The 25,158-nt window shown below is 46.2% G+C and overlaps 1 protein-coding gene across 1 annotated transcript in view; it reads left to right on the top strand.

Annotated features, from left to right (window-relative positions):
• ITGB3 (integrin subunit beta 3) overlaps window positions 1-25,158 on the top strand; it is a 59,643-nt gene that overhangs the window by 10,728 nt on the left and 23,757 nt on the right. The window contains exons 2-8 of the mRNA XM_065909084.1: window positions 6,091-6,176; window positions 17,122-17,317; window positions 18,701-18,953; window positions 20,896-21,058; window positions 21,696-21,857; window positions 24,255-24,350; window positions 24,761-24,850. Of these exons, the coding sequence (XP_065765156.1) occupies window positions 6,091-6,176; window positions 17,122-17,317; window positions 18,701-18,953; window positions 20,896-21,058; window positions 21,696-21,857; window positions 24,255-24,350; window positions 24,761-24,850 (1,046 nt within the window). The remainder of the gene's footprint in view (window positions 1-6,090; window positions 6,177-17,121; window positions 17,318-18,700; window positions 18,954-20,895; window positions 21,059-21,695; window positions 21,858-24,254; window positions 24,351-24,760; window positions 24,851-25,158) is intronic.

Genomic DNA, 25,158 nt, shown 5'->3' with positions numbered 1-25,158 from the left:
CAGTCCATGGGATAGCAAAGAGTCGGACTTGACTGATCAAGTAAGCATGCACACACGCACCTGTAAGGTAATTTGGACTCTCTACTGCTTTGGGTGATGCTTACTAGAGCTTTCTGTTCAGAGCACTGTGTTACCTTGAACTCCACCTTCCTGTCTTCTTCCCCTTCCTTGGCTCACTGAGCTGCTGTCACATATAATGAAAGGACCAAAATAAAATAAACTTTCTTAACAACTTGCTCCAGAGAAACCATTTGTTGCATGCACTGTGCAGCTAGGGTATGTTTTGTTCTTGGATGACTCACTCAGCCAGGTGACTGCAATGGAAGATCAGGCCCCTCCTGAGTCACCCAGTGTCCCCGTGAACCTGTTTAGGAAGTCACCAGTCAAAGGTCACTGGCAGGGCCAGAACTCTTTCCTGGTAGACAGTAGGAGAGATATCCGCAGTGTTTGCAGTGTGGATCGTCCTCTCTTCCCACTGAACACCTGTCCCTCTGACTGAGCCCTCTTGGAGGGCTTACAAGGGTGGCCTATTCCTGAATACTGACATCCTGTCTCATTGGACAACATATCCTCAAAATAGCTCTCATTGACGCATTAATAACTTTCAGTGGTTCCACCTCCCTTCCTTTTTCCTCTTTTTTTCCCTCTATTTCCCCCACTATTTGTCTCTCTTCTGGTTCTGTGAATTGATCTGATGTGTCAAACCACAGCCTTCTACTTCTAATTTCCAGGCCACATTCTTGGCTAATCTCGTCTATCTTTTCTAACTGGCATTCTTTTCTTGACCATCCCTTCTAGACTGGGTTTTTGACCACCTGCCTTCTACTGCTTGGGACTCAGGATATAAACATCAACAAAAAAAAACAATAGCATCAAATAGATGACCAACGAGGACCTGCTGCATAGCACATAACTCAGTGTTATGTGGCAGGCTGGATGGGAGGAGAGTTTGGGGGAGAATGGATACATGCATATGTATGACGGAATTCCTTTGCTGTCCACCTTAAACTATCAAAACATTATTAATCAGCTATACACCGACACAAAATAAACAAAAAATGGCAACCATAGCAGCAGCAGCCTCTATAGGGTGCTTCTGTTTTTGCCAGCTGCAGTGCTCAGAGTGTGCCAGGGGTTGGATCACCTATAAGTACCCTGGGAGGAATGGGACCAGTCTGACCTTGTTGCCTTGCTCTGGCTAAGCTGCCCGAAGAAATGGGTGGTGGGAGTTGTTAATTCATTTCAGGGACAGAGTTCTAATGAAGGTCCCTCATTCTCTAGCAGGGCTGAATCTGGGCCTCTGAGACTGAGTAAGAAAAAACGCCTTATGAATGACTGCAAACAGAGGCCTAAACTCCTTCCACATGTCTGGCGGGGAGGGGTGGCCTCAAAGCAGCAGCTCACTGAATCTGCACAGTCAGGCGCAGGGCCTTCTGATGAGTCACTTGCTTTCAGCCGGGGAAAGCTGTGTTCCGGGGAACCTGCCCTTGGTGGGCAGCATTCTGGGGAGAGGGGGGGAATCATTGCTCTCATGAAATCAACCTGTGGTTCATTACACAGAGGATGGGTAAGGGGAACTGGGTAACCATGACTCCCCAGCCATGACTTCCTAAAGAACTACCCCTGGCAGCTCATCTCATTTTCTGGGGTCAGGGACCGCCCGTTCACTGGGAGGGGGCCTGGTGTTGTTTATTTCACATCTGGTAAGGCGTCCTTTTGTGGCAACAAGTCAAGGATTCATGGGAAATGCTAATTTGAGAATGAATGGAGGGCTAAATGGATAGACCGGGAAAAGTTTTCAAAAAATAATTTGATGGCACGCACACCTCCCTTGGTTGGTCCTCTTCTTTCTTCTAACTTGTCTCTCGTCTCCCTACTGGAAATCCGTGGTACTTATGTCCAGAATTACTCCCCTAGATGTTGGGTCTCATGAAAACTTCAAAAAGGGATGCCTAAAATAATTCAGGCTATGTTTTTCTCAGAACTCTTCCAATAAGGCAGTAAGGGGGACTGAGTTCACATCTGGCTGAGAAAAGAGCTAAGAGAAGGCCAGGCAGCCTTGGCAGGGAGAGGCCTCCTGGATGCATTGTGGATTCTGAACACTCTGTCATGCTGACTCTGGCAGCTCTGGGAAGACTGGCTGCTTTTCTCCCATTAGAGTCAGTACACGGCTGAGGGCTGTCCCAACTCAGAGAAGGCCTTGATGCCTTCGGGCCAGACCTGGAACTGCTGCTGTGATTTCCACCTTGCAGCCTTTGTATCATACACGTAGGCTGGAGTCAGTCAGAGGCTGGAGTCATAGAGGTTACTCATGAGCTTACAGTGGCATGTGACTTGCAGAATTTTCGAGTTGAGAAAGGCATTTGAAGTTAGACAGACTCAGGGGTCTGAGGAAACATGGGGCTTCCAGGAGGCACTTCAAAGATTCCACATATAATCTAGTGTTTTTCAGAGAACAATGAAAATTTCAATTGTCCAAGGAACTGTATCAACCCATTTGTGTGTTTTATATTGGAATTCTAGGCATAATTTGGAGAAATGAGCTCAGTTGCTTAAAAAACAAAACAAAACTGACCTAGTCCAGGACTTTGCAATTTGCTCTGTATGTATGCATGTGTGCTCAGTCATGTCTGACTCTTTGTGGCCCCATGGACTGTAGCCTGCCAGGCCTCTCTGTCCATGGGATTCTCCAAGCAAGGATACTGGAGTGGGTTGCCATTTCCTACTCCAGGGGATCTACCTGACCCAGGGATGAAACCCACTTCTCCTGCATCTCCTGCATTGGCAGGTGGATTCTTTTACCAGTGAGACACCTAGGAAGCCCCATTAAATGACTCATCCAAGACTATGTTGTTAGTGGGTGACTCAGAACCACAATGTACTGACTGTGCGTGTACCTTTTCTGTTAGGTCACTCTGTCCTGAGGTGGATACTGTTGCAGTGTAATTTTTAGAGTTAAAAATATGATTCTTGTACAACTATAAAAATGAAGTGAAGGTGAAAGCTGCTCAGTCATATCCGATTCTTTGGGACCCCATGGACTGTAGCCCGCCAGGTTCCTCTATCCATGGAATTCACCAGACAAGAATACTGGAGTGGGTTACCCCTTCTCCAGAGGATCTTCCTGACCAGGGATAGAATCCAGGTATCCCACATTGCAGGCAGATTTTTTTACCATCTGAGCCACCAGGGAAGTTCAATAAAATGAACATGTGTCAAAGACTTCATTCAACTCAATGAGAGAACCTGTAAGATGTTGATTAGTCTAAAAGAATTCAGGGAAGGGAGTTATAGTTAGTTAGTCAATGGAATGCTGAAATCAGTTGCCCAATAGATTCAATATTGGTTAATGTTCTACAAAGCAATAAACCTTAACCTCTGGTGGTTATCTTTGCTACTAGACAGAAATCATTTGCATTGCTGTTGGATAAGAATCATATACATCATTCTCTTTAAGAATTATATCCATTGTTATTGATTTTCTACAGGTCAACTTCTACTCGTATAGGACTGTAAAATATCCTAATCAGTAGAGGTCAAACAAAGGTACACACCCCTAAAGTTATATAACCCCTTAGCCTGGTGAGGCTACTGGTCAACCCCTTGCGTTACCTTGAAAAGTCACCCAGTACTCCCTTTGCCTGTTTCCACATTTTGGATAATTTCTTTTAACAATTTCGTGTGTACGTGGGTACGTGCACATTTTCTGTTCCCTCTCCCCACCACCAGATGTTGAAAGGGAGTTCAGTCACTGTATTATAAAGTGGCCTGAGATACTCAGCTCTGTAAGAAGTTTCAGGGACACTGGGGAAACATCCCAATGATAAGGACGATTTTCCCTCAAATATATTTGCTGGTCTTACCAACTAAGGAGAAGGGACCACTTCAGAAAATTGGATAAAGGAATTGTCAGGATAATTGAGTCATATCAGGAACGGGTCTGGGCTTCCCAGGTGGTGCTAGTGGTAAAGAACCCACCTGCCAATGCAGGAGACATAAGAGATTTGGGTTTGATCCCTGGGTCAGGAATCAGGAGGGCATGGCAACCCACTCCAGTATTCTTGCTTGGAGAATCCCATGGACATAGGAGCCGGGAGGGCTACAGTCTACAGGGTCACACAGAGTCGGACATGACTGAAGCAACTTAGCACGCATGCATAGGAAGGGAGTCTCCCTCATTCTATTCTTTGCACAGTTGTTCCTTGGGATCTGCAGGGGATTTATTCCAGGCTCCCTTGACCAAAATCTGAGGATGCTTAAGCCCCTTATAAAAATAGTTTAGTGTTGGCGTATAACATACATACTCTTGTATTCTATAAATCATCCTATGTTCCTTACCATGTGAATGCTATGTAAATAGTTGTAAATCCAATGTAGATAAATAGTTGCTGCCATGTGGCGAATTAAAGTTTTGCTTATTGGCACTTTCTGGATTTTTTTTTTTTCTATATATATTTTGACCCTTGGTTGTTTGAATCTGCGGATGTGGGACCTATGGATATGGAGGGCTGACTGTACTGGAAAAGGCCTTCCTGGGAGCCCTGGAGGAAGAGAAGGTTTACCTGACCGAGGTCAGGAAGGCTAAGCTGTGGGGAACACGAATGGGGGCTTCTGACCAGGTGAATGTCTGTGGTTTACTTCCTGGCTGGACTTCTTATGGAATGCTTTTCATCCCTTTGGTTGTCTCTGTTCCTCCCTCAACTTTTTCTGCATCCTTTGACACTTTCACGACCATTCACAGTCTTCAGTTGAACTGAGACAATTTGGAACCAGTTCTCAGAATTCTGATATAATCAGACTTGAGGGGTCTTTACCCTTCCATATTATTGGAATCCAGTAACGATTTACTGAGCATCTACTGCTTTTTATCACTGCAAATGTAGTGATAAAAAGTCAAGGTCTCTATGATTAAAATCAGAGATGTCTTCAAAAAAGGAATGTTAGGTTCTCTTCTGGTGTTCCAGAAAGGTTCAACCCATCTCTTGTGCCTTCTATGTCAATAGTCCTGAACAAGGAGATTTAACCTTTACAGTGTCATTTTGAATGGCATTTTGTAGTGTACCTAATGGTTTTCCTTTACCTCACTGAATTCCATGCGCAAATCCTGTGACATAGATATTATCAGTTTCGTGGAGGTTCACCAGGTTGACTGAGGTCATGACATGTCTAGTTAGAAAAGCATTCAGAATTCAAATACAGGCTTTCCAACTCCAAAATTCCATGTTCTTTCAGCTTATATCAGTCAACTTTTTCTAGTATTTCTTTAGTCCTACCTAAAGCATTCTATGCTTGCATCCCAAGATATATATATTGGGAAGCTTGAGAAGATTTCAGAAGATGTGCTTTTCCCCTCATGGGCCAGTTGGACACTGCTGTGGCTGTCACCCCCTACCCCCATATTTAGGCTGGGTATTGATATTATTCATCCAGGCTCTGAATTCCCTGTGTAGTGACTGTGAATAAATCATTAAAGTAATTACCATGGCTCTAGACCTGAGATTTTTATTTGTACAATGTAGGTGTTAAATCAGTTGTTAAAGCCTTTCTTTATTAAATCTAATTTTTTTGTGTGTTTCTTTTTTTTAAAATATTTATCTATTTGGCTACATCCAGTCTTAGCTGTGGCACCATGAGATCTTCCATTGTGGTGTGCAGGCTCTAGACGGCTTGGGCTCAGTATTTGTGGTGTGTGGGCTTAGTTGCCCTGTGGCATGTGAGATCTTAGTTTCCTCACCAGGGATCAAACCCACACCCCCTGCATTGGAAGGCAGATTCTTAACCACTGAACCACCAGGGAAGTCCCAATGAAAGCCTTTCCGTCAGTTATGATCTGACATTTGCTCCATCACTTGCCATCACCATGGCCTCATCAGTTAAGAGCAGTGATGAGTTTCTCTTGACTTTCCTCATTCTCCTTCTCTTTCCCCAAACCATCTATTTTGGGTAAGCGTCTATGGGCTGGTGAAGGTGTATTTGTGTGCATCTGAGAGCTGTAAACTTGGGCATTTGGGAAAGCTGGGCAAGGATAAGGCAGGCCAGTTACTGTGTCAAGCCAAATTGGATGCTAATACCTCTGTCTTTCTGTTGCAGGGCCCAACATCTGTGCCACACGAGGTGTGAGCTCCTGCCAGCAATGTCTGGCTGTGAATCCCATGTGTGCCTGGTGTTCAGATGAGGTAAGGAGCAGATATCTGACTTTATTTCTTTCCTGGACTTAGCTGCCTTTGTGTAGAAACAGACCCATGGGGCTATCTCCTCCCTCCTAAGTACACAAGCCCTTGTCCCTTCTGAGCAAAACTAGGGAGAAGCCTTCCCACAGATGGATGTTGAAGGGAGCTGTCACGCGCTGTTGCTGGGAGTGCCATCCAGAGTGTGTTACCTGGCCCTGGCCTTAGGCAAGTAGGCTGGGCCTCCTGGCCTCCCCTGTGGCTGTTTTACCATACTTGGCTTGCTTTTGTTGGGGTGCCACACCCCCGGGGGGCTGGGCCTCAGGTCACAAAAAGGAAGGCACAAGGGAGGTATAGGTACAGAGTGGATGCTGGCTTGTGAACATCCAGAATTTTTAAAAGGCAAATGACAGACGGATCTTGCGCTTGCACGTGGGGTTGTTTAGTTAGAGGGCCTTTTCTCTCCCTTTCCTGTCTGACACTTGGGGCCCCGTGGCTGCTTTACCTTCTCTGTCTTTCTCTCCTTCCTTCCTTCTCTTGGGAAGGTGTTGATGAGAGAAGGAGCCGGGCCAATTTGGTGAGGGCGGGAGGGTGACAGGAAAGGGTTAGCTGTGTCTAGGCAGTGGGTTTGTTGTGTCTGGGGCCCTGGGGAATGAGTGTGTCTGAGGGGATAGTTGTGTTTGTGGCTAAGATGGGAATTTGGAGCTGGCAAGGGCCGGGCGTGAGTGTGGCTGGAGAGGGTCCAGTGATTACAGAGTGCGAGGCTGAGTCATGGGCCTCGTCCCGGCAGGTGGTTACCTGAACTCCTGGCCTGGCTGGGTGTCAGCTGCCTGAGGTCCCCTAAGGGGACAGCCTGTCCCGCGCTCTGTGGCTCTGTGAAGTGCTCTACCCGAGCCCTGGTTGTCTTTGTCCGGCTCCTCTCCCCCATCTGCTGAGTTTCCTAAAAAGGCAACCTCCCTGGCAGGCTGGTGAGGGGAGGGGGAGTGGGAGCTGCGAGGCCGTGTTTATCAACGAGAGGGAGGCCGGGACGGCCGAAGCCAGCCCAACACAATGCCTTGGCCTCTGTGCAGTTCAGCACGAGAAAGGCTTCCAGAGGCAGCTGCCCAACATCTGGGCCACACTGACTTCATTTAGCAAATGAAACGTTCCCTGGGGCCGGGAGCTGGGGGTGGGGCATTGAGTGAGTCCTTCCCCTCCACCCCCGAAGGTTCTCCACCCCTCTGGGCTGAACTGGCCCCTCAAGTGTGATGTGGCCTCTCCCTTCTCATCTGTCTTATCCTCCTTCCCTTGATCATCATCATGATATTATTAAGCTTCTTTTACAAGGAAATTGGAATTCTGCGGCTGAATCCTCGAAGAAGGGAGAGCCGGATGGGGAGGGTGCTGGATTGGAGGGCGTCTAGCTGGCTGGAGCAGAAGGGTAGTCAGGGGAGAAGCCCTAGGATTGCTCAAAGGATGCTCCTCTCTCTGCCTTCCCCTCTTGGCAACCTAAAGCAAGACAAAAGGGAGAAACTGTGGTTCAGAAGAATCTGGGGGAAAAGAAAACCATTTTTGGAATGTCTGTCACCTCTCTTGATTGGCATAGGGACAAACCAGGTAATAGATATGCTGAGCCCCCACCAGACAAAGCCCTTAGGTCATGTGACCAGATTTTAGAGAAAAATGTAGAGTATTTAATGGTGGCCATGGTGAATTTTGTCCAATCTGAGGTGGGAGGAGGAAAGAAAGAGGGGAAGAAAGGTGCAGGATAGGATCAAAGCTTAATGTAGGACAAGCCTAGGGATGGTGGGGTGGAGTCAAAGAGAAGAGGTGTGTGTGTGTGCGTGAGTATGTGTGTACCCAGTCATGTCTGATTCTTTGTGATCCTGTGGACTGTAGCCCGCCAGGCTCCTCTGTCCATGGGGTTTTCCAGGCAAGAGTACTGGAGTGGGTGGCCATTTCTTATTCCAGGTGATCTTCCCGACCCAGGGATCGAACCTGTGTCTCTTGTGTCTCCTGCATTGGCAGGTAGATTCTTTACCACTGTGCCTCTTGGGGTGTATTTCTTTGACCAAAGAAATCTAATCAGAGGTGGTGATGGTCCAAAAAGATATTTTCTGGGAGGATGGAATTTAAACAGGAAAGTGTTTGTTTGTTTGTTTTGAGTGACAAAGTCAGATTTGCTGCTCTGGATTGAATCAATGGAGACAGGACCTAGGGGGCAGAAGGCAGAGACAGGAAGTTGGTGAAGCACCCTTTTGGCCTTCATCAGTATGCTGGGAAAGCTGGGGGTGGGGTGTGGTGTGGAGGCCAAGGGCTTAGTGAATGACTGCAACTATCTCTCGAGGAGGGAGGAGAGGAGGAGGGATAGCAGAGGAGGCCAGCATGGGGCATCGTCTGTCAACCAGGGAGAATGGAATCCCGGCCTGTAACCTGAACACGACTGCCATTTTAATTTTTTTCCCTGAGGGCTTCCCCTGCACTCACCAAATGTAACTGCTGAAAGTGTCTTGGCTGTTGATTTTAAAAACCAAAATGAACCGCCTGGGCCATGTTGCCTGTGATTTGTTGAATAATCGACCCTGGAAAACCTTCGGCTTCTGCTTCTCCTACCTTGGCTGTTATAGGCAGGGTTTGGCAGTGCCTGCAAAAACAACTGGTTGGGCTGAGCTTTCCCTGGTCCTGCCGGACAGCAGCTCTGGGTGTGGATAGCAAGCACTTGGCTGGGTCTTAGGAAAACATAGCCAATGTGGATGAGTGCAGACTTTTCGGCCCATCTGCATTGGGTGTGTTCTTGGGGGGCTGGATGCTGATATGGGTTGGGGTGGTGTGCTGCCTCTGGACTGTGAATCTAGCAGAGAAGTTGGCCTCACACTGAGATTCAGCTTGTGGTCTTGGCCTCGGTGGCATCATGTAGGGAATTAGAGCTTTCCAAACATGCCTGCTGGTAAGAATCACCTTGGGTGCTTGTTAAATGTAAGGATGTCCAGGATGGACCCTGAACCCGTTGCATTAGAATGAGTTGTTATTGAATATCAATAACAATAAACTAAAATGCTTTCCTTTTCCCCTCCTTCTTTCTGTTCCCTCCATACCTCTCTCTGTATGTTCAATTTCTTGTCCTCATTAGATGTCAATCAAGAGAACAATTTATTATTGTTAGTTATGGTTAATTTATTTGGAGGCATTTGTTAGCTCTCTGGGAGAGGGGAAAGTCACATGATATATTGTTCCTTGCCCTCCAGGAAAAAAGTATGCAGTAATAGTAGTAGTGGGGATTTTCCTGGTGGTCCAGTGGCTAAGATACCATGCTCCCAATCCTGGGGACCCGGGTTTGATCCTTGGTCAGGGAACTAGATCCCACATGCTGCAACTACAGATCTCACATGCCGCAGGGAGTTCGGAGATCCCATTTGCTGCAACTCTGACCAGGCACAGCCAAATCAGTAAATATTTAAAAAATAGTTAAAATGGCAACAGTAGAAAAGAGGTACCTATTTGAATTTATTGTTTCTGTGTGCTTAGTTGCTTTAGTTGTGCCCAATTCTGTGGACTGATGCTGAAGCTGAAGCTTCAATATTTTGGCCACCTGATGGGAAGAACTGACTCGATTGGAGAAGACCCTGATGCTGGGAAAGATTGAAGGCAGGGAGAGAAGGGGACAACAGAGGATGACATGGTTGGATGGTATCACCGGCTCCATGGACATGAGTTTGAGCAAGCTCTGGGAGTTGGTGATGGATAGGGGAGCCAGGTGTGCTGCAGTCCATGGGGTCACAAAGAGTTGGACATGACTGAGTGACTGAACTGAACTGAAGTGTGCAACCCCGTGGACTATAGCCTGCCAGGCTCCTCTCTCCAAGGGATTCTCCAGGCAAGAATGTTGAAGTGGGTTGACATGCCCTCCTCTAGGGGATCTTCCTGACCCATGGATTGAACTGGAGTCTCTTCCATCTCCTGCGTTGGCAGCTCAGTTCTTTACCACTAGCACCACCTGGACAGTCCTTGTTTATATCAAATCAAAACGACTTGAGTATATAGGACCTACACTGAGATTTTTACATCTTGAAAGTGTTTCCTGTTCACAGTTTTATTTTATCCCCTGACCAGCCCTGTGAAATAAGTAGAATAATGACAGTTATTCACACTGTGCTTCCCCAGTTTCTAAAATGGGATTAATGGAGAATGGGACTAACAGCATGTGTCATTCTCCCAGGAGAGGGTGGGAATTCAGCTCACACAGAACGTGGGCTGGAGCCTCCCACCTCTGTGCTCCAACCCTTTCCCTGGGTCTGGGTTATTTTTGCCCTTTTTGTGTAACATCTGGTTTCACTAGGAACTGGAACTTGACTACTCCTCTCCGCCTCCTTCCAGCTTTCTCTCTGAGTCACCTGCACGCATTCCTTCTACCTGCTCAGCCTGGGTTATTAGGACAGGGAATGGAGCCCAAGTGTGTTGAGGTCACTGCCTTGGTGTGCTTCTGGGACAGCAAGCTCTCAGGGAGAGGGTGGCCAAGGAGCAGCCCTGTTAGGTTCCTGACCTCTGATGTCAGCGACCACGGAGGGAGGGGAGGAGACAGTTTTTGTTTCTTAGTGTTTAGATTTCTAAGGAAATTCATAACAAACCATAAGTACTGTCAGCAAGGCTTAGTACTTCAAACTTTCTTCTACTAAACAGTTCCTAGTTAGAAAATGGGGGTCAGGAAACCCCCTCTAAAACATTCTCTCCCTTTATGATGCAGCTTGAAGATACCCGACAGCCTTGCTGTTCTCATTGCTTCCTGGGCTCTCCCTTCCCCCCCCCTCTTTCAGCATCTGTCTTAGTCCTGGAAAGGATCAGCAACAGGGCATCTTGGTCCATCCAGTCATTGCCTTTTTTGGAAGGTTTTCTGCCTGGGGCTTTGCGGGCAGCTGGAATCAGAGGTACAGTAGGGAGTTTTGTGAGCAAGAAAGAGACTGCTTCCTGAGAGAGAAGGGTTGGGAGAGATGGGCAGGAGCAGGAAGGATTAGAATACAAAAACACTAAATGCTCGTGAGTTCTCCTCTCTGCCGTTCTGTCCCCGGCTGAGCTAGGGGAATGGGGCAGGATTTTCATCTCTCTGAGACTTGGAGGAGCTGTGAAGTCCTGTAGGATCTTTTGAACCAGGAAGGTTAAGTCTCGTGCGCAACAGTTTCCTGTTGCTGATGCCATTTCTCTGCCTCTTACCAGTGAAACTGAGAATAAGAAGGAAGCTGCTGGCTTCCGGAAGCAGTTTCCGTGTTTTGCCTGGGCCAGGTTGGTGCTTATGCTGTCTATCTTAGTCTGTTCAGGCTACTGTAACAAAAATGCCATAGCCACGGTGGCTTAACAATAAACATTTATTTCTGACTATTCTGGAGGCTAGAAAGTATAAGATTGAGGTATCAGCAAATTCAGCATCTCCTCACTATGTCCTCAAATGGCAAAAGGGGACAGGGAACTCTTTTTTTTTCCCCTTCAATTTTTGGCCACACCTCTCAGCATGTGGGATCTTACATGAACATGGGATGAGCATGAACAGGGATCACACTTGCACCTCTTGCTTTGAAAGGTGGAATCTTAACCACTGGACTGCCTGGGAAGTCCTCCAGGGAGCACTCTGGGGCCTCTTTTATAAGGGCACAATACCTTTCATGAGGGCTTCCCCTCATGATCTATCACCTCCCAAGCCCCCACCTCCTAATACCATCACGTTGGCGGTAAGGGTTTAATGTATGAATTCTGGGGGGATGCAGACATTCAGTCTATAGCACTGTTGGTGTTGTTCATGGTCCCATCCATGCGGGGAAGCCCTTCTGCCTACTAGAGAAGGGCTGGGCAGGAGAGTTCAGTTCAGTTCAGTCGCTCAGTCATGTCTGCCTCTTTGTGGCCCCATGAACCGCAGCACGTCAGGCCTCCCTGTCCTTCACCAACTCCTGGAGTTTACCCAAACTCATGTCCATTAAGTCGGTGATGCCATCCAACCATCTCATCCTCTGTCATCCCCTTCTCCTCCTGCCCTCAATCTTTCCCAGCATCAGGGTCTTTTCAAATGAGTCAACTCTTTGCATCAGGTGGCCAAAGTATTGGAGTTTTACCTTCAACATAGTGCTTCCAATGAACACCCAGGACTGATCTCTTTTAGGATGGACTGGTTGGATCTCCTTGCAGTCCAAGGGACTCTCAAGAGTCTTCTCCAACACCACAGTTCAAAAACATCAATTCTTTGGTGCTCAGCTTTCTTTATAGTCCAACTCTCACATCCATACATGACTACTAGAAAAACTATAGCCTTGACTAGACAGACCTTTGTTGACAAAGTAATGTCTCTGCTTTTTAATATGCTATCTAGGTTGGTCATAATGTTCCTTCCAAGGAGTAAGTGTCTTTTAATTTCATGGCTGTAGTCACCATCTGCAGTGATTTTGGAGCCCCCCAAAATAATGTCTGTTGCTGTTTCCACTATTTCCCCATCTATTTGCCATGAAATGGTGGGACCAGATGCCATGATCTTCATTTTCTGAATGTTGAGCTCTAAGCCAAATTTTTCACTCTCTTTCACTTTCATCAAAAGGCTCTTTAGTTCTTCTTCACTTTCTGCCATAAGCTTGGTGTCATCTGCATATCTGAAGTTATTGATATTTCTCCCAGCAATCTTGATTCCAGCTTGTGCTTCTTCCAGCCCAGTGTTTCTCAAGATGTACTCTGCATATAAGTTAAATAAGCAGGGTGACAATATACAGCTTTGACGTACTCCTTTTCCTATTTGGAACCAGTCTGTTGTTCCATGTCCAGTTCTAACTGTTGCTTCCTGACCTGCATATAGGTGTCTCAAGAGGCAGGTCAGGTGGTCTGGTATTCTCATCTTTTTCAGAATTTTCCAGTTTGTTGTGATCCACACAGTCAAAGGCTTTGGCATAGTCAATAAAGCAAAAATAGATGTTTTTCTGGAACTCTCTTGCTTTTTCAATGATCCAACATATGTTGGCAATTTGATCTCTGGTTCTTCTGCCTTTTCTAAAACCAGCTTGAACATCTGGAAGTTCATGGTTCACGTATTGCTGAAGCCTGGCTTGGAGAATTTTGAGCATTACTTTACTAGTGTGTGAGATGAGTGCAATTGTGTGGTAGTTTGAGCATTCTTTGGGATTGCCTTTCTTTGGGATTGGAATGAAAACTGACCTTTTCCAGTCCTGTGGCCACTGCTGAGTTTTCCAAATTTGCTGACTTTTTGAGTGCAACACTTTCACCGCATCATCTTTCAGGATTTGAAATAGCTCAGGAATTCCATCACCTCCACTAGCTTTGTTCGTAGTGATGCTTCCTAAGACCCACTTGACTTCCTTGATTCCAGGATGTCTGACTCTAGGTGAGTGATCACACCATCGTGATTATCTGGGTCATGAAGATCTTTTTTGTACAGTTCTTCTGTTTATTCTTGCCACCTCTTCTTAATATCTTCTGCTTCTGTTAGGTCCATACCATTTCTGTCCTTTATTGAGCCCATCTTTGCATGAAATGTTCCCTTGGTCTCTCTAATTTTCTTGAAGAGATCTCTAGTCTTTCCCATTCTATTGTTTTCCTGTATCTCTTTGCATTGATAGCTGAGGAAGGCTTTCTTATATCTCCTTGCTATTCTTTGGAACTCTGCATTCAAATGGGTATATCTTTCCTTTTCCCCTTTGCTCTTTGATTCTCTTCTTTTCACAGCTATTTGTAAGGCCTCTTCAGGCAGGAGAGGGAGAAGGACTTCAAGCATCAGAAGAGGTTTTAGGCTACAGATTCAGGATTTTCTGAATATGGATGGCTCCTTGTGGTTCAGTCTCTCCCCTGGAAACATGGCTTCCACACCCGTGAGGGGCTGGGAAGACAGGATGCTACCTATCCATCCCACACCTCCCGTATCCCCATCTAGCATTCGGTTCCCTACTCGGGGCATTCTCAAGTGTGGCTCTTCCCAGGACACTCTCTTCTACAGTCCTGATTCTCTGTCTTGATCCCCACTCTACATGGAATGTAATACAACTTATCATTTTTTCAGGTTAATCACAGCCAGGCCATCTAGTCAGCATCTCACATCTGCCCCTTCTGAGCTCTGCAACTCTGGGCAAATTACCTAATTTCTCCAAACCTTTGATTTGTTACATGTTAAGACTGAGCTCCTCATTTGTGAAACCTCCAAGCCTCAGGTTTGTAATTTATAAAAAACCAATAGTTCCAGCATTATAGAACTGTAATCAGAAGGACTGCAATATTCCACGTACAATGCTTCTTACAGTGCCTGACATGAAGTATGTGTGTGTGTGTTAGTCACTTAGTCATGTCCGACTCTTTGCAACGCCATGGACTGTAGCCTGGCTGTCCATGGGATTCTCCAGGCAAGAATACTGGAGTGGGTCGCCATTTCCTTCTCCAGGGGATCTTCCTGACCCAGGGGTCGAACCCAGGTCTCCTGCACTGCTGGCAGATTCTTTACTGTCTGCGCCACCAGGAAAGTTACAGGTCAAAGAGTTTGTGTTGTGTGGTTGTCACTTTAAGTGACAGTGAATGCACAGTGAAGACCATCGGAGAAGCAAGGCCACTGTTTCTTCTGCAGAGACCACGGTCTGGCTCAGAGGACGTCCCTCCACTCACGAGTGTGCACCCAGCCCCGGACAGTCTCGGGACAAGGGCCTCAGCCCTAGAGGTGGAGGCTGAGGGTGAGCTTGGAGGTGTCTTGGTTCCGTGCGAAAGAGATCAGGTTTCACTCATTTTAAGAGGTTAATGACATGCAGTACATACTCCGTAAATGTTAACATGAGTTGTTCTGGGATGTTGGTGTGTGTTATTCAGCTGCCTTCTGAATGTGCTGTGAGAGGGGGTGGCTGGGGTGTGGGGGATTGTTGGACCGAAGGCCTCGATGTTGTGAAATAGGTCTCAGGAGAGGTTTTCTAGCTTTCCAGGCAGCCCCCCCACAAGGCTGGCAAGAAGCCCTCGTGGGCTTGTGTCCACACAGTGCTGGCTAAGTTTGCTGCATGTCAGAGGAGGAAGGGGCTGAGAGCATCATGTCATCTAAGCCCTCTGACGAGGGTGAATGGGAGAGGGAAACTGAGCCTCAGTGGAGTGAAATGACTTATCTGAGTTCACACGGCTGGTTAGTGGCAGACCTCAGGTCGAACCCGTTTACTGATTTCCAGTGTCTTTTCCAACACAGCGTGTCCCCCTGTTCAGTGCTTGGGTGGAAACACACATGGAGCTCCAGAGGGTGGTGGGACACATGCCAGGGTGTTTGGAAGGGTGCTCAGCCTGCCGTTTGGCCAGTATGAGGGCGGAAGCTGAAAGTGATGGAACAGGCTCTGGTTAGCGGCCTGACATCATGGGATTTGCCCAAGCTTGTGAAATTTATTCCTAATTAATTTATCCAGGAACTATTTATAGCTAACATTTGTCAAGCACTTACCCCATGGCAGGCCCCGTAGCCTGTGTTTTACAGGCGCTGCCTTATATTGTTGTCCGGTAGAACATCCTTGTGAAGGTGGGGCTGTTATTATTTTCGTGTTCTATATACGAAGCAAGGCCTGGAGAGTTTGGGTCTCTTGCCCTAGTGACTAGCTAGTAAGAGGCAATGCTGAGCTGTGGTCTCTTCTTAGCTCCTACTCTCTGTTCTCTCCCTGTATCCTCCCCTATCACCTCGGTGGCCAGCCTCAGATTGGGTGCTGGGAATAGAGGGGAGAGGAGATACACATCCCTGCTCTCATGGGTCTCACACCCCAGCAGTGTCTTAACACAGTGGCTTCCAAACTGTTTTGACCCTGACTTAAAGAAAGAAGTACATCGTCTTTCTTTCTTTCTTTTTTATTGGAGTATAATTGCTTTACAATGTTGTGTTAGTTTTTGCTGTATAATGAAGTGAATCAGTTATATATACACATTTATCCCTTCTCTCTTGGCCTGCGTCCCACCCACCCCCCATTACAGATCACCGAGTTGAGCTTCCTGTGCTTTATAGGTTCCCACCAGCTGTCTATTTTACATTTGGTAGTGTAAATGTCAATCCTACTCTCCCAATATGTCCCATCCTCTGCTTACCCAGCTGTGTCCACGTGTCTGTACTCTATGTTTGTATCTCTGTTCCTGCCCTGGAAGTTGATTCAGCTGTACCATTTTTCTAGATTCTACATATATGCATTGATATATGATATTTGTGTTTCTTTTACTTCACTCTGTATGTCAGGCTGTAGGTCCATCCATATCCCTACAAATGACCCAATTTTGTGTCTTTTTATGTCTGAGTAATATTCCACAGTATATGTATACCATATTTATTATACAATTTATTCCCCACTTTCCAATATATAAACCTTTCACAAAATAATGTTTACTTTTACTACTTATATACTTTGGTACTTTCTATTCCGTTATGTTGTTGTTTAGTTGCTAAGTTGTTGCTGACTCTTTCAGGACACAGGGGACTATAACCCACCAGGCTCCTCTATCCATGGGATTTCCCAGCAAGAATGCTAGAGTGGGTCACTGTTTCATTCTTCGGGCGATCTTCCTGACCCAGTGATCAAATTCGTATCTCCTGTATTGCAGGCAGATCCTTTATCACTGAGCCAGCTGGGAAGCCGTTCTATTATGTTGCATTTTACTTAATTAATGGGTGGTTGAAACCTATTATGTTGATTTTTCCGACCCACAGGTAGGTTGCACTTCACAGTTTGAAAAACGACCCAATAGGTATCTTATTGTACTGCATCTCCTTACCTGCCAATCCAAGAACAGACACTCACCCAACCTTTCTGATGCCTCAATTTCCCCATTCTGTACAACAGGCCTAGGTACTGTCTTAGGAAGGACCACATGCGTTCATTGATGTTGGTTTAGCTCCAAAGTGCTGGGTCAGCTCCAGGCAGTCGGGAGGTGGTAGAGGCTGCAGGAAGCAGAGAGCCACCACTGGTCTGATCACAGGACTTGCCCCTGGGCTTCTGTCTTACAGGCGCTGCCTCCAGGTTCACCCCGCTGTAACCTGAAGGAGAACCTGCTGAAGGATAACTGCGCCCTGGAGTCCATCGAGTTCCCGATCAGCGAGGCTAAAATCCTGGAGGCCAGGCCCCTCAGTGACAAGGGCACTGGAGACAGCTCCCAGATTACCCAAGTCAGTCCCCAGAGGATTGCCCTCCGCCTCCGGCCAGGTAGGGAGCCCTGGCTCACGAGGAAATTGTGGTGGGAAGAGAAGGATGTGGGGGGAGGTGTGAGCAGGAGAAGGGAAGAAAATGGAAGGCTTGGGGACCTGGAGTCCGAAGATCGGAGTTTGAATCTTGACTTTTCCACAGATTAGCTATTTGACCTTGGGAAAGTTATTTAACCCTGCTAAGATTGTGATGTTTAGTTGCTACGTCGTGTCCCATTCTTTGTGACCCCATGTAGCCCACCAGGCTCCTGTGTCCATGGGATTTTCCAGGCAAGAGTACTGGAGTGGACTGCGATAAAAATGTCTGTTTCTTCTTTTCCTCAATGTCTGTTTTCCCCAGTATATAGCTTTCTCTTGGGGCTCAAATGATATATAAGATGAGGAAGCAGTTTATAAGCCCCCTTTCCATGTGAGATTGAGGCAGGGCCGTGTATAGGGGCAGAGAAAATAGGGGCAGACCTTTGGAGGAGGTAAGGCTTAGACTAAGAGACAGGCTTTTGGAAGCACTGATGTTGACTTTCCAATTCAATTAAGAATTTAAGAGCATTTTATGTGCGAGGTGTGTGTTGGGTATGTGCGATTCAGGGCATAGTGGAACACGGTTCCTCCCTTTACAGAGTCTGGAGTGTAGTGACTGCCAACACTTCTGTGATCCTGGGTGGCAAACCCTTGGGACCCAGGGATTAGACAGATGGGGATTTAGAGACAGTGAAGACTTTTAGAATGGAAGAGGTTAAAAATAGGAGAGTTAAGAGATTGAAAGAGTAATAGAATTGCAAGGGGGGAGGAAGAGGAACCAGGGCTTTCAAGTTTGGTTTGCTCAAGGAATTACTTCAGGGAATTCCCTGGTGGTCCACTGGTTAGGACTTGTCACTTTTACTGTGGTGGCCTGGGTTCAGTCCCTGGTTGGGGAACTAAAATCCCATAAGCCACATGGCACTGCAAAAAAAAAAAAAATTTACTTCATCCTAAATATGTCCAAAGGCTTCCCTGATAGCTCAGCTAGTAAAGAATCCAGCTGCAATGCAGGAGACTCTGGTTCAATTCCTGGGTCAGGGTGATCCCCTGGAGAAGGGATAGGCTACCCACTCCAGTATTCATGGGCTTCCCTGGTGGCTTAGATGGTAAAGAATCTGCCTGTGGGAGACCTGGGTTTGATTTCTGGGTTGGGAAGATCCCCTGGAGGAGGACACGGCAACCCACTCCAGTATTCTTGCCTGGAGAATCCCTGGACAGAGGAGCCTGGGAGGCTACAGTCCATGGGGTGGCAAAGAGTCGGACACGACTGAGCAACTAAGCATGGCACAGCCCAGCAAATATGTCCAAATCTGCTTAACTCTTAGAGGAAGAAGAGGAGAAGACTTAACGTCCTTCTGCCTTACAGATGATTCGAAGATTTTCTCCGTCCAAGTTCGGCAGGTGGAAGATTACCCTGTGGACATCTATTACTTAATGGACTTATCTTACTCCATGAAGGATGACCTGCGGAACATCCAGAACCTGGGTACCAAGCTGGCCTCCCAGATGCGTAAGCTCACCAGTAACCTGCGGATTGGCTTCGGGGCCTTTGTGGACAAGCCCGTGTCACCATACATGTATATTTCTCCACCAGAGGCCATCAGAAACCCTTGCTATGAGTAAGTCTCTCCTGTAGAAGCCAGGATAGCATCTCTTCCCTTTGCCCCAGATATGCCCAAGTCCTGCTTCTTCTTTCTACCTCCAGGTTGGTTTTGTTGGCTGCCTTCTGGACAAATTGTTTCTCCTCTTTACCAAGGTCTCCCTGTCTGGCAAGCGGGCCAACCCACTTACTGTGTTAACAGTTAATAATAAACCAAAATTGTTAATAATAAATAAAGCTATTTGGAGACCTAGAAAGGAAATTCATTAACTTCCCAGTCTAGGTCACAAATAAATAGTAGACAAGAGAGAATAAAAGAGAAATGAGACCAAACGTAGAGAGAGAGTTTTATGGAAAAGTAAATAGAGGAGTTATAATTTCAGAATGGTTGATTCCATTGTTATTGTCCTCCCTATCTAGAAGATGGGTCCTACAGAGTTAAAATGCAAAGAAATAAGTCCTAGAGGAATATAAAAGAGTGGAAATGATATTTATTGAACCTTCTAGCATAAATTGATGTGTCCCTACTTTGAGACTTTGGCTTACAACTGAATGGTTTATTTATTTAATTGGTGGAGAGACTATGCAGATTCATGGATTATAATTTAAAATGATGGTTATCAAATCTGACAGGGTACGGCTTTACTTTTTAGATTTGAGAGTTATGTGGGTTGTAAGTTTACCCAGTAAGGATGTCAACCATGATTTAAAGAAATAAACCAATGGACTGGGACAGAAATGCTCCTGTTTGACACAGATCTATCAATTTATTGATAGTTCAGAGACATAAAGTTATTGATGAATTTTTGCTTATTGTTATGTTAATGTTACTTTAGAGAAGTGTTGAGTATAATGTGTTACCAATAGCAACCAGAGCCTCACTCTGATCTGAGAACCTTCCCCATGTTAACTCACTTAAACCTCACAACTAAAAGACGCTTGCTCCTTGGAAGAAAAGCTACAACAAACCTAGACAGTGTATTAAAAACAAGAGACATTACTTTGCCAACAAAGGTCCGTATAGTCAAAAAAGTCTGTGTAATCAAAGCTATGGTTTTTCCAGTAGTCATGTATAGATATGAGAGTTGGTCCATAAAGAAGGCTGAGTGCCAGAGAATTGATGCTTTTAAACTGTGGTGTTGGAGAAGACTCTTGAGAGTCTTTTGGACAGCAAGGAGATCAAATCTGTCAATCCTAAAGGAAATCAGTCCTGAATATTCATTGGAAGGACTGATGCTGAAGCTCCAATACTTTAGCCACCTGATGCGAAGAGCTGACTCATTGGGAAAGACCATGTTGCTGGGAAAGATTGAAGGCAGAAGGAGAAGGGGACAAAGGGGATTTGATGGTTGGATGGCATCACTGACTCAATGGATATGAGTTTGAGCAAGCTCTGGGAGTTGGTGGTGGACAGGGAAGCCTGGTGTGCTGCAGTCCATGGGGTTGCAAAGAGTTGGACACGACTGAGCGACTGAACAACAAGGCTTCACAACAACCCTTACTAGCTATCATGTCCTCATTTGTTTTACAGGTTAGGTATAGAGAAGCTTGCCTAGGGTTCCATGACTAGTAAGTCAAGGAACGGGGATTTGAATCAAGGCAGTCTGGTTCCACAGTTCACTCTCTTATCCTCTGAGCTAGGTGGAGGTTAGTTCAATGTGATGCCTAAGTAATTTGAAGGATTTGGAGTCTAAACTCTCTGGATAATTCTAGCTGCATAGAACTGGACTGGTCGTACCACTTTCCACATCTCTCTCCCTCTTTTCCCTCTCCACTCCTCAGGCAGTCTTTTCTCCACCCCATCCCTGGCTACACCGCATGGCATGTGGGATCCCTTAGTTCCCTGACCAGGGATTGAACCTGCATTCCCTGTATTGGAAGCACTCTGTACTGACAGGGAAGCCCCCCTCCCTGCAATCTTTTGTCAGATGTCTGTTTAAATCACCTCCTTCCCTCCCCAGTATGAAGGCTACCTGTTTGCCCATGTTCGGCTACAAACACGTGCTGACACTAACTGACCAGGTGACCCGCTTTAATGAGGAGGTGAAGAAGCAGAGTGTGTCACGGAACCGAGATGCCCCAGAGGGTGGTTTTGATGCCATCATGCAGGCTACCGTCTGTGATGTGAGTTTGGAGGATGTGGAGCGCCAGGTGTGGTTGGTGCAGATCAAAATGGGGAGGAAGTGGCTCAACGGTGGGGATTTCTGGGTGAAATACAAGATAGGAACTAAGCAGAACTTTGTACAGTATGAGCTACATGTTGCTGCTGATAAACAACCTCTGCTTGTATTTGCTCCCTGGCTAGAACTGATATTTTTTTGAACCTTAGGGGACCCAGATGCTTACTGGGGAGAGCATCTCCCCACCTTCTCTGGAAGTGTATCCAAGTCCAGGCTGGGTTCACTTAACCTCAGCAAAGTGGGCAGATGTTCAGGCAAGAGTTCTTCTAGCCCAGTCCAGCTCTGCAGATGCAGGTGGGTTTCTGGATAGGTCATGTGATTATCATTGAAGAAGTTCTATTTGGAGGTGAAGTAGGTGTCTTTCAGCTGCTTGAACTAGTGAGCTCTGAGACTGTTTTTCTAAGAGAACAGAAACTGCTGAGTTGGAAAGCTCCAGCTTGTGTTCCAAGTACTGGGACTGAGGCCATTCTTCAGCCCATGTCTAGCCCTTCAGACTAGGAACTCCTTGGGTCTTTGCTTTGTACCAGTGACATAGCTAAAGTTGCTGTCTTTCACCTTTCTTTTTTTTTTTTTTCAAACAGGAGAAGATTGGCTGGAGGAATGATGCCTCCCACTTGCTGGTGTTTACCACTGATGCCAAGACCCATATAGCACTGGATGGAAGGCTGGCAGGCATCGTCCAGCCCAATGATGGGCAGTGTCATGTGGGCAGTGACAACCATTATTCTGCTTCCACCACCATGGTGAGATTCTTTTTTCCACTTATGGTTCCTATTCACTATGGCCAGGACTGCCCTAACTCAGGCAGAGTCTTTGTGTATGAAATGAAATATGAAGATGACAGGCCTTCCTTTGGGCAAGATGCAGGGCTCTTTGCAGCCTGTCTTCATCCAGGGTACAACCTGCACAACCATTAAAGGTGGTCCTGGCTGGGGTCAGTGTTACTGATACCCCCACTGCCTCCAGCACCAGCCCGCAGCATCATGGCATCCAGAATGGACCTAGAGGATTTTTACATGTTTAGCTGGAAAGCAGGGCCATCCTGTAATTGTGTACAAATTAGCCCCCTCTTGGAGCATCATGCTCTCTGTGGTTATTGGAAGAAGACAGAGCAAAAAGAGACAGACTGGCCAACCATGGTGAGCCAGTTCTGTGAGGAAAGGATAAATGGCTCAGAGTCATTTAGTTGGAATACGAGGGCTAAAGGATGGGTTAGCTGATACATGAGAAGACTTTTTAAAGTTAAAAACTAAAAAATTATTATTATTATTTTTTAATATGGAAAACCATTAAAGATATTTTATTTATTTATTTGGCTGCATTGGGTCTTAGTTGCAGCACTTAGATCTTCGATTTTCATTGCAGCATATGAACTCTTAGTTGCAGTGTGTGGGATCTTAGTTCCCTGACCAGGGATTGAACCCAGGGCCCCTGCCTGGAGAGCCTGGAGTCTTAGCCATTGAACCACCAGGGAAGTCCCAAGAAGACTTTTTTTAAAAATTATTTTTTTTTGAGGTGACGTTGGTTTATAACATTATATGTTTCATGGTGTACATCAGTATCTTTCTACTTCTGCATACACTACACCATGCTCACCACCCCAAATTTAGTTTCCACCTGTCACCATACAGTTGGTCCTCTTCACCCATTTCATCCTCCTCCGTCCCTTCCCCTCTGGTAACCACTACTCTGTATGAGAAGACTTCTTAGAAGTTTTCTATGTCCACAGAAGGTAAAACAAAGGAAAGGAGTTTACATGGAAACAGGAGAAATTGCAGTAAACCATAAAGAAAATGTACAGACCTGCAGAATACTGATACTCTGAGTATATGGGAGTGGGGGGGGATGTGAACTCTTCATTTCTTAAAGACAATATAGCAACTACTCCATCTAGGTGGCTTAAATGTACACCTGTGTAAAGGCAGGAACCTGAGTTTCATGATCTCATGAGCTCCCTGAAAGGGCTAGGATTCCAGAGACATGTTCATAATTTGTCAGCACTGCCTTTTTGGCTTGAATTTTTGGTATCAGTCATATGCAGGTTGAGCACTACCAAGCAATGGGTGACTCTATAATGACTGACATCTAGTCTCTGCAGGGCCTTGGGGTTTCCCCAGTGTCTCAGTGGTAAAGAACCCACCTGCAATGCAGGAGACGCAGGAGACATGGGTTCAATCCCTGGATTGGGAAGATCCCTTGGAGGAGAGTATGGCAATCCTTTCCAGTATTCTTGCCTGGAGAATTCCATGGATGGAGGAGCCTGGCGGGTTACAGTCCATGGGGTAGAAAAGAATTAGACACAACTGAAGTGACTGAACACATACATACTCAGCATGACCTTACCGGGGTTGGAGAATGTTAACAAGACTATATACTATGGCTGATTCATGTCAATGTATGACAAAACCACTGAAATGTTGTGAACTAATTAGCCTCCAACTAATAAAAAAAAAAAAAAGACTATATAATGTCCTGCTCTTAAAGAGTTTTTGGTTTAGTCAAGAAGATATGGTACCAATAACAGAAGGTGCGTGATTAATGCTAACTAGGTGAAACAGTTGATAAAGGCTTTAGGTATTCAAAAGAAGAAAGCTCATCGTGAACTGGGGTGGTCAAGGAACGCCTTCTGCAGAAGGTGAGACCTGAGCTGGATCCTAAGGAAGGAGGAGGATTAACAAAAAGAAGTCCACTTTAGGTGGGAGAAAGACAGGGGGCCAGATCAGTGGTGAGTGAAAAGGGGAGAGAGGTTGCATGATGACTGGAAAGGAAAGTTGAGATCACGTGGCAGAGCACTGTGAACACCAAGCCAAGGCATCTGTCAGGAGCCACAAAACAGGAGTAAGCTTCAAAACGACGAGGCCTGGCAGTACCTGGTCCAGAAAGCTGCTCCTTGGTGTGGATGCTTCAGATCTAAGTAGGAAGAAAGAGATGTTTAGTTTTGATACTACAAGCCTGTATCTCTTCGTCTATCTCGAGTTCACACCTGAGTTTGTCTTTGCCTCTCATTGTCATGGGGTGAAAAAGTTAAAGCCCCACCACTGTCTGGACCATCGCCCAAATCAACCAAGTCCTAAAGTTTAGAATCCAGGGATGTATGTGAATTACTTCTTAACTAATCTCCACATTCTCCCTTTTTACAGGATTATCCCTCCTTGGGGCTGATGACTGAGAAGCTATCCCAGAAAAACATCAATTTGATTTTTGCAGTGACTGAAAGTGTAGTCAATCTTTACCAGGTGGCTATACCTTCGGAGCTTCCTGGAGTGGGAGTGGGCTCTGTGATGGGTGGACCTATCTCAGGGAATCAACCCAGACTACCTTTGGCCATGGTCCCCAATCAGAAAAGACCTGGGAGCTAATGATTACTTTTGGTGAACCTCTCTCCTCTAACCTTGAACCTAGCAGGATGGGTGTGTTGATGTTTGCAGTGGTGGAGGGGAGTAATTTGGTGGGAAGAGGAGTGTGAGAGGTTCTGTGTAATTTTTCTCAGGGCTAAAAAACTGCTAGATATATTCCTGGCAGTGCTAAGTAAAATATCCCATCCCTCCCTCAATTTTCGTTTCAAGACCCTCCATCTGTTTGGGGAGGGCTTTTGGAGACCACCACCTTTATCATTCATCCCTAGATATCTTGTCTTCTTTTCTAGAACTATAGTGAGCTCATCCCAGGGACCACAGTGGGGGTTCTGTCTACTGATTCCAGCAACGTTCTCCAGCTTATTGTGGATGCTTATGGGGTAAGTATCTTACACTGGGAAAGGACCTGCTAAGAGTTCATTGCACTTGGCATTACCCGGGAGGCCTCAGATTCGGGAGTCCTGGCAGCTAGTCCACCATGCAGCCTTGACTGCCTTCTTCTTGTTCCTCCAGAGGCTAGGTGATAGGCAGCACTGGGAGGGATGCAGCCTTCTGCAACAGAAATGGCTCAAGAGGGGATGGCGGGAGCCATAGGAACAACAGGGGAACTGCTTAGAGAAGGTGAAATGGAAAGAGACAATGGGGATGATGTTAAGGAGCAGGGCACTGAAACTGGGAGTGGGTTCAG

The sequence above is a fragment of the Muntiacus reevesi genome, chromosome 18 (assembly GCF_963930625.1).
Source record: "Muntiacus reevesi chromosome 18, mMunRee1.1, whole genome shotgun sequence".
Lineage (NCBI taxonomy): Eukaryota > Metazoa > Chordata > Mammalia > Artiodactyla > Cervidae > Muntiacus > Muntiacus reevesi.
The sequence above is the reverse complement of the archived record's forward strand: the minus strand, read 5'-3'. Positions and strand labels throughout refer to the sequence as shown.